A 13,295-nucleotide genomic window follows, 5' to 3' on the forward strand; every position below is an offset into this window, starting at 1 on the left:
AACAGATTTCTCCTATTCTGAGGTCTCTTTCTATCCTTTTGGAAGCAGAAAGCAAGCTCTGGAACAAAATGCAAACACAGCGCTCTGACTGGGAGACTAAGCCAGCAGATGTGTGTTTAAATTCCACCTGAGCTACAGATTTCCTGTATTTCCATAGGCAAATCAATTTGCCCTTCCCCTACTTCAACTCCCTATGAATATAGTGTGAGTTCTGGCAGTTCCCAGCTTCCTGGGGCACCGTGAGGATGAGGACAGACACAACGCCACAGAAGCATGTGCATTTTTAAAGGTCAGGTTTTTTTCCTCTGCAAAACTGGAATACCAAGCACTGGTATTCTGGCTGGTCAGCAAGGTCACACTAACATTAATTCACCCTGAGCAGCTAGGCACTAGTGAGCAAAGGACTGTGGCCAGGCACTGCACAGGAGGGCCCTTTCAGCAAGCCCTGGGGATGTGCACTGCCCCAGAATAGGTGGCCACATTGCTTTCTGTGAGCATAATGGGTAGTGATGCCTTGCCTGGTGGAACAGTGCAAAGGCCGCTGTGCATCCCTGCCCTCCCACCAGCTTTGATTTTTGCTTCTGTGAGCAAGGAGGGCCCACCAAGCGGGAAGGCAGCACTGACACTGCACAGCCCCTGCATGGAGCAACTGGAGCAGGAGGAGCTCCTCCGCATCGCTCCCGCCTCCCTTCTGCATCTATGCAAGACAGTCTCACCCTGAATGACTTCCAGCACTCCTGTGTGACAGTGAGCAATCGTGCTCGCAGACGGCGGGCACGGCTGCTGCACAAAGCTGCACAGACACAGCTGTGCCCCCCTTCCTGCCCCAGCAGCGGGGGCACACCGAGGATCGGCTGCCCCAGGGCTTCATGCTCCAGCTGCTTCTCTTAGATATAAGGGAGAAGCAAATAACTGACAGAGAGCCCTGTTAGGATGTTCCTGCATGCATCAAAAAGCGGCTTCTGGGAATATTCAGCAGACATTGTTTGTGGTGGTACTTCCCTCCCCAAAATACAATTCCATGAAATAAGTGGAAAGCATGACATTTCTTATTCACTGAAGCTGGGAGAGGGTTGGGGTTTTTTCTTTGTTTTGTTGTTACAGCTGACTTCTGCAGACCAAGGATTTCATTCAGTCCTCTATCATCGATTATAATCTATGCTCCAGGCTGGGAAAGTACCTAAATGGTGTTTGCTTTCAGACATGTGTTTATATCCCAATGTCCTCAATTTTGGCTGCTGTACGTGTGTACAACCAAAAGGAAAATACTGACCATAGATATGGCATAAGGATGTTTCCCTTCTCCATTTCACCCTAGTCAGGGCTCAGCAGTTGTCTTTTGCCTCTCATGGTCCCAATTTTTGCTATTCTTCCTGCTGTTTCTGCAACTGTTTTTTTATCCAAAATTCCAAGAAACTTAATTTGCTCCCCAAAAGGAAAGAAGCCACCGCACCCAAGTTAAGACTACACATGAAACACTGAATATTTTCCCCACGTCAGATTTAAGACATATTTGATCACTCTCATCACTCAGAAAACGGAAACATTAATTTGCTCATACCAAGGAATCTGATGGTTCTGCGCACCAGTGGATTTATATAACAACAGTCTCCAGTTAATATTGTTTTTTCTTGGTTTTCAAAATCCTTTGTAGCTAACTGTAGGCAAAACACTGCAGTTTCTCCAACGATAATCTTAGGGGGAGGAGAAAAAGGGGAGAAAAATGGTACATCAGATTACAGCAAATAAAATATACTAGTATTACAGAGATGGCAATCTCATCTTAAGGAAACAAAACCAAACCAGCACAAAACACAACATAAGCGATCCAAGTTCTGTAAGTTAATCTTCTTAGGAGGAAAATAGGCCATATGGCTTGCTATACTTTATTTGCACTGAAAGAATGAACTTCTCTAACCAGGACTTGGAATCAACAAAACATAACCTAGTTTTCAGAAAGAGGGAAAAAAGAATAACTATTAGTTCAAGAAAAACAAGCTTCATAACGCTTAGTACAGGGACCAAAGTAAGGGCCAATCCTGGAAGATGCTGAGCACTTTCTCTTCCGACATGGCTTTCCCCAACATTCAGCACTTCACATGGGTGGGCTCCAGATTTTGGACCGCAGAGAAAAATTCACAAGAGAGCTCCAGGTCACAACAGAGAAGTGGTTTGCCAGGAGATACTTAACAGGGTTTGATCCATATTTTCCCACCTAAGTTTATCTAGTCTGGCTTTAGCTTTGCTTCTTAAGCTTGAACAAAGTGTCGCCATGGATATTTTAACATTAAGCATGGTCTGTTTCCTATTCATTAAACCAAGTTCACTTGTCTATAGCTCATGAACAATACAATTGGTTAAAAATTCTCACACACTCACAAATAAGAAAAATACAGATTGTGAATGTAAAATATCCCCTCTAAGACACGTATTTACCTGTACGGGAAGACATGACTCCTAATTTACTTATGACAATTATGGTATTCAGCCTTAATAGCCAAGGACAAACCATAAGCGTGTATTAAGCCTTATTACTAAGCTTTATATTGAAGCTCTACTGCAGGTAGAACACGTATGATCAAAAAGCGTAGAGATGGCCACTGTATTCTAACTTTGGTTCACTGTGGGACTTAAAAAAACAAACAAAAAAAAAAACAGTTCTTTCTCTCTTCTGTGTATATAGCATTAAAGTTTACTGATAGGTACATCACACTGCTAAACAGGAATGAAGACCAGCAAATTAAAGCATTAATGCTACACAAATACAAGAAATAATGTTGTCAGATCAGATTAATTGCCTAGGTTTTCTAAACCGTTGAGCCAACAGAAGATTATAAATCTTTTCATATATCACTATAGATATGAACAGTTCTACAGACAGGACTGTTTATATATATATTAAAAAACCAGCACACAGCTTAAAGAAAACTGTGGGAAATGGCTCATACGCACAGTTTGTCGTCAACCAGAAGAATGCAATTAATGACCTTATTTAGTTATTCTTGAATACACACAAATGACTTTTGGCTAAATTGAGACACACAAAGGAGGAGAGTGCTTCTCATAAATAATGTGGCATAAATAAAAATAACTTTGTGGTGGTGTTTAACAAGCAAAATTCAGTTTGTCAGAGAAAAAGCTGTCTTCTATTACTTTACTCTGGCTTCAGATCCTTGTGGCCTTATTAAATGAAACAGAAACGTGAGTACCTGAACTAACGAGTATCCACTCAATACTTTGATGCAAGAAAATTTTCTGCATACTGAAGTACAGTTCTTTTACCTATAAGTAGTGAATGATCAGTGCACTTATGAAATGTAACTCAATCTTGAATCCAAGTTCATCAAAATTGTGACAATGATAACATGAATTCATCCCAATAATTCCTACAGCTCTCATGAGAAAAACAAAACAAAACCAAAAACAATTCTAACATGATTCATAAAGATGAGAATTGAAACACTAAGATTTTTATGTTGAGTCACAGCAACTCCCTTGAAACATCAGGGACTAGGCAATCTGAACATTCTCATTTAACTGATTTTCTTTTTTTTTTTTTTTTTTTTTTCCACCAAACCCAATAAATTTTAGTGAAATTATTGCAGATTTCCAAACACTAGGATAAAGAAGAAAAAGGGAAGCCAGCATGGTCAACTCTCCTGCTTTGAGCAGAGTCTCTAAATCTGCTGATCATGACCAAGGGTTCTTTCCTTCTGGTTTGCAGGGAAGCTGGGGTCAGCACATAGAATAACTGTTCATTCAGTTATACAGAAAGAGATGGTCACTTCCAACAACTTGTCTTCATCAGCTGCATCTGGTTCCTTGCTGCTAGCAACAATTTCCTCTTATTACATTTCCCATCTTTGATGGTGACGTGGATGAAGAAAACCCACCGCTCCAAGAATAGCAGGGATCAGTATTCAAGTTCTTACAGGTGCAAGGGTCAGAACAAGGCAGAATTCAGCAATGACAAAATATTTGCTATAGCAGGCCTAGTGCACTACCCTCAGAAGCAATCTGGGTGGGATATACCACTGAGCACAACAGGCACTCATTTCTATGCTTCTGTGGCTTTACTTTGATCCTTCTGGAATTTGGCAATAAATATAGATCCTGTGTTTTTCTGTACTGGCAGCTCAAATAAGCTGTCCTCCCTTCCTCCAGCCTTCTCCACAAGCACAGCTCATCTCAGTAATCAGCCTAGTGATGTTTCAGAACAGAAGGAAAATCTTCTCCAACCACAGTCAGTCCCAGGAGACCCAGTGCAACCTTTTACCCTTCTCTCTGGCACCACTGGCAATAGTCAGCTCTAGAGGGTAGAGGAAAGGAACAACCATCTCCCTCTTGCCCTTTACTGTGATTTGTATGCCTGGCATATTCCAGGAAGAAATAATTTCTCTATCTCCTCTGTCACAAGGACCAGTACTGCCCTTTGCTCTCCATATGTGAGCTGCAACAAGTCAATAAATGTTATTTAGGACAAGAGAATAACATGTGCATTTCTTCAATGAGTCTCAGGGCAAAGAGTTTCTGGAATACTCCAGAACTGACAGTGGGGAATGCTATAGAGAATCTGAAAGCTCTGTCAACAACCTTTTGGACAGAGCTATGCAAATTCAGGTACAGAAATGTAATTTGCAGTGAAATAAAAAGTGAGGATATTGGAGGTGTCTTTTACCTTCTTCTGTCTGACAGGTGCATACTATTGTAGATCACTACAGCTTTTATGAAGAGTAACATACATTAAAATTCTTAGCTCACAGATATTTTAACAGTTGTTAAAAGCAAAGAACATCCTTCCCAAAGGCTGAGAAAACCTTTTGACACAGAGCTACAGCACTGAAGTACAAAGAACAATTTTCACCTGAACAGTAACAGTACAAAGTACAGGCTTTCTAAAGAACATATATATATAGCTTTACCAGTCTTTAGATAAAAATGCAATATACATAGCTGTTACGAAAAACAGCAAGACAAGAAATACTATCCTGTGGGCATTGGCCCAAGCTCTAAGAGACAGCAATCAGCTCCCTGTTCTACTACATCCCTATGATACAGTCGAGAATACCTTTAGTCTTGTTTCACACTATGAAGTGTAATAGAAAGAACACAAAAAATCGCCTGAGATAAAAAAAAAAAAAATCACCTGAATTTAGTATTAATACTAACTAGCAATTGTAACTAGCATTCTGATTTTCCATGCTTCCATAAAAAGAAAAGATAAGAACTAACCATAGACTTAACAGCAAAGTCTAAATCATAGGAAAAGTTCTAATCATCTCCATGGCAATCATATCCTTTCGGCGATGTGACAACCCTTTCAACAGACAGGAACTCGGCTTAGGAGGAGTGAGATCTGAGATCTAAAATTAATATCGCTTCTTCTTTCACCTCTTAGCTCCTGATTAACTTACTAGCTGATTTTTTTTTTTTTTTCCCATGGTGTCTTTGTACTAGCAATATATTTAGTTCTAGACACAAAATACCTGTCCCTATCCTTGTTTACTGCACAGGATGTTTAAAGGTTTTGCACACATCCCCTACGCTGATTTCTTCCTCCCAAATAAGTTCAGATTTTTTCTGTATTAGTCATTTTTCTGAATCCAGGCAAACTGTTCCTAGTTTTAGCATTGCATGTCAGTTTAAAAATCTAATTTGTCCTTCCCCAAAACATCCTTCCAGTATATTCTTAACTTGGTTCTACATTCAGAGTTTTCTCAACTTGAAATGTCAAACCTGACTCATTCCAAATATTAGAACTAGAGCAGCCCTGACCTTGTTGATTTTCCAGTAAACTGACTCCATTAAAAAAGCTTTCCCCAGAGTCATATAAGATTTTTAACAGCCAGCACCTATACAAACTAATGACCTTAAATCAGCACTTCTAGAGTACTAAACCACTAATGAGGTTTATTTTATGGACTAACCTTTCTTATATGACATAACTTTCTATAAAACTCCAGGATGCAAGTTAGGATTAAATATGCATTTGGTGACAAGATATCTGAGGGTACATTCATGTATTTAAACAAGAAAGTTCTGAAACCTAAGGTTGATAATAATGACCATCTGCATTTGGGTTTAGGAAATGGATTTGTGTGTACACGTTCATAGGCCTTTCCTGCTATCATCTGCTTTTGGATATACAAACATTCATGAAATATTTCATTTGGGCCAGGGAACGTGGCAGAATACATGGTTCCCTTTCTGCCAATTCTCTGGGTTATGCTGTAGCTACAGCAACTGCTCAGATGGATGAGTAACACTGAAAAGCAGTTATTGCATTAAAAAGACTACTAAATATTCATCTGTGTTCTGAAGCTTTTGAGTGGAGAACTGTTGACAGTGCTGTGCACTGTAATTTCTCTTCTCACGTCTCCTTTTCATTCATTGTATTTCTCTCCTTTAGGCAAGATTCAAACTCTAACCAAGACTTCTGTGAGACCATATGCAAGACATAACATGGTAAAGGAGATCTCATTCAGCCTACAGCTTTGCCTTTTAATCTAAAATGAACTTCCTTGTACTACTTTCACAGGCAGATGGGAAGCTGGGAATCTGAACTAAAATCTTGGCAATTATCTCTGTATCTCCAAACAAATTGTTATCATTTAAGTTGCATGGCCTCCCCATTAATTTCACTTACGAGTTACCCACTTGAAAAATGTGGGGTGGATTTCCTTTAAAAATGTGGCTTTCATAAGCTTTGTTGTTCCTGTTCATTATCTTTTCTTCTTACCATTGAGCAAGCCCATGGCTATGCCTGGCCTATTTTCCCTTTAAAAATGCCATCAACGTGCCACAGAGCATAGTGGTCTCTAGAGTTTGGCAAATCTAGCAGCATCTTGGTCTTCAGTGATGCTGTAGATAAGCTCCACTCCCTGTTTTAAGCTAAAATTGCTGTGTGAGGTAACAGCCCTGGCAGGAAAAACAGAAACGGTATTTCCAGCAGTAGCAATTTCAAGTTCATTATGCAGAGCTTTCCCTTGAGGCCATTTTCTTTGTGTTTTTTCTTGTTCTCATTGCTTCTTGCTTGCTTAAACTGACAGCAAATGCCTGGGTTGATTTCCACAGGAGCACATTTTCTGTAGTAAAAAATGACCAGGAGTTTTGAAGAAAATGAAAAAATAAATCTTAGATAATATGTCTGCTATTGATTAAATAGAAAATATCTCTCTTGCATTCAGCATAAAGATACAGCACCATACTGCATAGCAACTTCTGAAGATATAGGGAAAAGCATAGGAAAAAAATTGCTTTTCTCAAGAAAAGAAGGGAGGGCAGTAAGTCTTTTTCTAGTAAATTTTGTTTTTAAACAATATACTCTTCTTTTAAAAAAAAACAGAATTTTAATACAGGTCTTGGTATTCATGGCCATTTACAAAAGACAAATATCAGTATAAGGTTATATGTTTAATTGTGAAATATTATTTAATGATTTCTTTGCAATATGGCTATATGCCACGAAATAGTAATGTTAATTCTGACAGGGATAGATAGCCTTTACTTCTCTGTGATACATTGCATACAGTCAGTATGTAACAATGGTATAAGTTGCTCCTTTCATAATGATGTTAATGCTGCATGAAAGCAGGAGGCACATATTAACCAAGCAGTAATAACTGGCAAGCTTTAAGGTAACCCTGGGAGCATGTAACCACAGAGACCTTGCCAGCTTTGTCACTCACTTCTCAGTGTCTCTCCTTATTCAATTTATTATCATATCACAATAAAAATGAAATACTTAAGTACAATGTCCATAAAGGCTTCTGCCTCCCCTTCCCTTCTTTTTTTTCCTAACTGAGCAGTTGCTCATACGTGTAAATCTCTTCTCTAGAGTTTGCCTGCGTCATCTGACAGGCAGCATCTGCACAGCAGCACCGTCACCAGTGCTGGAAACCTACACACAATGCCTGAGCAAAGTTTGCTTATGTAAAAGATCATTTTGAGAAGTAGTCACCAGGCCCCTGCTATTCTGAGTGCAGTTAAAACAGCCGTGTGCCACCGCTGCAGGGGGCGAGCCGTGGAGTGACAGCTTGACCAGTCTCTGATGCTCTGCAGAGGGGTGAGCAAGCGGCTCCAGCGGGAAGCACTGGCCCCACATCCCCTACTCATGTCTCCCAAATGCTTTGTACCACTGAGACATTAACTGTACCTGGCTGCTTTGTACTGTAGTTCTTCAGAGGGTTAGAAATGGCCAGGACACAAGGAAAGCAAGCTAAGTAATGCTAACATGGCTGGTTGGAGGCCAAAGAACTGTCTGGCACTTGGCACCCAACTACCCAAGTGCTGGCACAGTTCCACATTACTGAGAAGTTTTCTTAATGAACACCTTCCAAGTGGTAGTAGGTAAAAGACTTAGGTGAGAATTGTCTGAATTGTTTTTTCCCCATGTAACAAAGCTTTTCTAATTTTAAAAAATAATATCCAAAAGCAACAAATGTTAATTTAGAGAAAATTCCCATCATCTAAGAAAAACTAGTTATTTTGGTCTGAAAATGATGATGGGGAGAGGAAGGATCAATTCAAATCTGCCTTCTAAAAGCACATAAAAAATCAATTCATGTTCCAAAAAGTAAAATTATTTCAGGCTGAAATATACCAGATAAGTTATCTAAATGAGAAATTGATATAAGTGTTAAATTCTCCTTATTTTCTTTTTGCCAAAAAAAAAAAATATTGAAGATGCCATTATCCAAAGTTTCCAAGCTCTATACTTCCCTCAACAAACAGACCTAGTTAGGAAGATGGGTTTTAATCTGATCAAAGAGCAATTAATTTTACTCTCCGGATCTATCAGTGATACTCGAAAAAAAAGTTGCTTTAATGTAATTATGTCATTAGGGAATTTGAAAAGCAACTTCACATCAAAATTTTCAGCACCTTTTTTTTCAGGTGCTCAGCTTCAACCTTTAAAATACCATAATATTTGCAAAGGAAAAACAAGCCTGTTCAAAACCCTGTCATTTATCTTCCTTATTAGAAGATGAATTCCATACAGCATCACTGCAACGTGATTTTCAACCCTGCACCCAGTCGTATCAATTAGGTACTCTGTTGGACTTCAAGTGCTAAATGTGAAAAAGACTGTGTCTCCTTATGGCCTGGCCTTGGCCCTTTGTACTTTCTTGGCTATCCAAGAAAGCAATATTTTTTTTCTGTCTGTTGAGAGAGATTTGTTTTTTAACCCTTCTTTACATGTTGAAAGCATTATTCCTTGATGAGCACAATACCAGTAGTAATGTTACCCATACCAACAATCACTTCCAACAGCTATGTAACTTCATGCTTTAAACCCTAGGTAATCTACACAACTCCATTTTCCTATTCAAGATCAACATTCAATTGCAAAATTCAAAATAAATGGCCTTTCATCCCTGTTTCAATAAAAACCAATCATGTAAAAGGCATCTCTTAAAGATTCTGGTCACAGACTAGTGGTTTTACAGTCAGTATATGACTGGAGCCAACTGTTCTCAGAGACTCAGAGGAAGGACACTATCTGAATTTCCTGCTTTTCATACTCTCTTGCTTCTATCTTACTTCTACTCAAGGCAAGCTACATTATGCAAACATTATTCCTGAGATCAGTTCAAGGAAGTCCACTTTCACTGAAATGCCATATTCATCATACAACTGAAACCAAAGGGCCAAATACCCTATCAGTACAAGCACCTTGGTGTTTTAATGTAACTATGGAAAAAACAGGCTGCACATATGATTAATACCTGTGAGACTCCAAAAAAATGTGTTTTGGCTTACTGTGGCAAAATATATGAATGCAAAACCTACACCTGTAATTCTTGACTTTGTTTTATTACTGTCCATTGCTATTTGATCTATAATGATAAATTTATGTATATACTCAATAAAACAATTTTATACATTTTTATTAAACAATTTTATTAAAAACTAGTTTTGCAATAAAACAGCTTTCTTTGAAAGCATGTAACTAACTCCACTCCAGTTATAATGACCTCTGTATAAGCTTCTTTTCCTCTACAATTATTTTAAGCCAAACAAACACATTAAGGTCATTACCTTTTTCTAGTTAAAAATTGAAGGTAACATCCCTCCTAAATTTAACAGGGTCTGTATTAGTTGTGAAAAATCAATGGCATTGTAGAAAAAAAGAATAAAAGCAATACTGCAGACAAAATGGGAAGATCATTTTCAACTATGAATCTCATCCCAAGAAGATATTAAAATAAAACCAGGAAGCCCTACCAATTTTAGAAGGGAGCAGTGCTACCTGTTTGGGAAGGAGTTTTACCAAGTCAGGCAAATTAGAAAGTAAAATCCAAAACTGTAATGCTCACTTGTAAGTATATTACCTTAAATTCACTGTTATTAAGTAATACTTTATAGTCTTCACACTGCAATTAGGGTAAAGGATCCATGTGGTATTATAAAATTAGTTTAAAACACTTTGAAAGCCTTTACATGCAAGGCATTCATCTAGGACTGTGACTTCATTCTGAGCTGTCTCACATCACTTGTACAAAATACTTACATTCAGCATAAAAACAGCAGTAAAACTACCTAGTAAGCAAACCCATATTGCTAATGCCCGTGAAAGCCAACACACAAATGAAGAAACAAAAGCTTGCAAAGAAAAATAGGGACCACACCTCGTATTGCCCGTTCCATGACATGCAGTCCAACTGAATGAAACAGTCCCAAACCCAAACTGACTTCAAGAGACACACAGGAAAGGACACGAGAGATGCTGATGAGTGAGAAAGGATCATAAAGGAAAAGAGAAATCCCTCATCTAGGCACCCCCCAAACAACTAATAAGTACAGACAGAAAACAATCCTGACCATTCACCTGACTCTCTGTCTTCAGTCTTGAAAGCTGCAATTTGACGGTGTGCAATTATTTCTCCTTAAGAGTGCTTGAATATATCCATTTATTACAATAACAATGTTTATTAGAAACAGAATCTTAATGAAGACATAGAAGTGGGAGCAGAGAACTGTTTATGAGTATCAGAGGCTTTAATGATTATTTATCTCTTCATGTAACAGTGCAATTGTAGGGAATGAGGCAGCAAGCTTCTTCACAGAGCGTATCCCATTTGTCTTTATTTGATACGTATTAATGTAGAAGCAAGATCTCAATAATGATTCTGCGTATACTGCAGATCAAATGTGGGGCATTTACTTTGCAGTTTTGTGCAAATATGATTTGCACCACCCTCATCACTCTTTCACCTCTGCTACACAATATCTATTTTAGTGCTTTTGCCACAAATCCAGATGGCTGCAGATGTGCAGCTGGCAACACTATGTTGTCTGACCCTGTTTAGGAGTTTACACAATGCAGTGCTTCAATTAGGAGGAAGTCCCAAATGCCCTCATTACCACAGCAGCCAATGAGCTGAAACAGGAGCAGCAAGAGTGGGAAATTTTAGCAAAAAATTCCTAGTACAGGAAATGCCTACAAGACAGAGGGGAGATTGTATACTTTGCTGTGAAGACAGCAGAGGATAAAAACAGCTCTTTTAGGCATGCAATGGTATTCTGAAATCTAACTGCAAAGTCTATAAGCCAAAAAAAAAAAAAAAAAAAAGGAAAAAATAAAAGCCCAGCTACTCTTCGTCAATATGTGCCTGTATTTCCTTCCACTCATAAAATAATGCATATTGGTTTACCTTAACAAGGATCAACTCCTTTGCATAGAACTGTAAAATAATATTAAACATGTTGCTGGCTTTATCAGATATCTCCAAAAAAAGCTCAAGTGGTGAGAGAAGTGTTTTAAGGATGAATGAATCTATTTAACAATTTTAGATCTTGTGAAGTTTTGACACTACTTTCTTCAAGGCAGGCTTTGTAAGAGCTGGCATTTGTCTTCTCTGTGAAGACAATAAAGGACTATTTGATAAAATACATTGTTGTTATGTAAATGTATTTACATATATTGTGTTTTTAATCAGTGTTGGATGTTATCTCATTATTTTAGAAATTGAAGCTTTTGCTAGAAACAGAAGTTCAAAGTATGCTGTGTTGAAAGGTGCTATCACCTGTTCAGTAACAGAACAACCTTCTTAGTTACTCTGCTGTGGCAAAGGAATTCTTTCAGGCCTTTTTTTTTTCCTACTGGCATTCAAGGTTAAAAATGTAAATTACATTATGGATATAAATCAAACACCTAAATCTGATCATTTTCTGACTGCGTGTTGTGCATGCACACATACTTAAAAAAAAATATATATATATATATTTGTTTCAGAGATAGACTCTGTCTTATGATTTCTTCCACTGTAGAAATCACACAGCCATCACAAATTAATTCATAAACAAAAGAAATACCTAGTAAAACTGCAATTCTGACTCTTACAATGGCTCCATAAAAAGATTCTATCAGCACCATGCTCATTCACATACATTGTTCCATCTCAGGAAAGCCCTACTACTCCAGGTAGCACTGAATATTTAATTAACAGTTAGTACATACCTCGCTCTCATATAGTTCTTTCCACACATAAATCTTGAAGTGCTTTACAGAGAAGACTAGTTTGACAATTGCCACTTGACAGGAAGGCAGTAAAGTCTTAATCTATGTCATGCTTGGGTGACCAGATCTTTCTAACGAGTCAAAGCCTGACAGAAATCACAGCCCAGCTTCGGACATTCATTCTGCCAGCTGCAAATGTCCACAGACTACTTACATACCCCAAGGTCAGTCTGCCTACTGATAGATCTCTTCTGCCTTTGCTAAATGTTCTGGAAAGAGTCCCCGTGAGTAACTGAAATGCTGGTATCAGCTGAGCACGAGCACTTGGCAAGGAGTACCATATCGGCTGGGCTATCCTCAGCATCACTCACACAAGCATACCTGCAGCCCCAGCTCCTGCCTCCTCCCTTGGGCCTCTCAGACGCTCAGACTCATGCCTGTTGAACATGCAACAGCCACAGCCCTGAGAGCAGTCTCATAGCAGAGCCCAGGTACACCTGACGGGTCCAAGGATGCCTGCCGTAGGAGCAGGAGAAGCAGAAAATGAGATGCAGAGAGGCTCTGAACACCAAATTCAAACTATGTAAATATGATCAAACCTTTAGCAAGTGCTAAAACTGCCTGACTGGGTGGTCAGACACCAGCAAGCAGCAGTTTGACCACAGGCATCGCCACTCGTCAGCAGAGCCACGTTAACAGACAGTCCACGCACCTGCCCTGCAACATCCAAACAGGCAGCACGTATTGGCTGGTCTTAATTAAAGCAGATCAAACTAAAATACTTCACCTCATCCTCCCCACAGGCTGCAGGTTGGCACATGGTTGGTTACTG

General features: G+C 38.9%; 1 protein-coding gene across 15 annotated transcripts in view; it reads right to left on the reverse strand.

Moving 5' to 3' along the window:
- Nucleotides 1–13,295, reverse strand: part of PLPPR5 (phospholipid phosphatase related 5) — a 263,660-nt gene that overhangs the window by 66,691 nt on the left and 183,674 nt on the right. For all 15 annotated transcript variants that reach the window (XR_011811196.1, XR_011811195.1, XM_072042087.1 and 12 more), the window contains one exon: nucleotides 1,562–1,694. Coding sequence is in view for 13 of the 15 variants with exons in the window: in XM_072042087.1 (XP_071898188.1) it covers nucleotides 1,562–1,694 (133 nt within the window). In the remaining 2 variants the exon portion in view is untranslated. The remainder of the gene's footprint in view (nucleotides 1–1,561; nucleotides 1,695–13,295) is intronic.

This window comes from Anas platyrhynchos, chromosome 8, assembly GCF_047663525.1.
Source record: "Anas platyrhynchos isolate ZD024472 breed Pekin duck chromosome 8, IASCAAS_PekinDuck_T2T, whole genome shotgun sequence".
NCBI classification, from domain to species: Eukaryota; Metazoa; Chordata; class Aves; order Anseriformes; family Anatidae; genus Anas; species Anas platyrhynchos.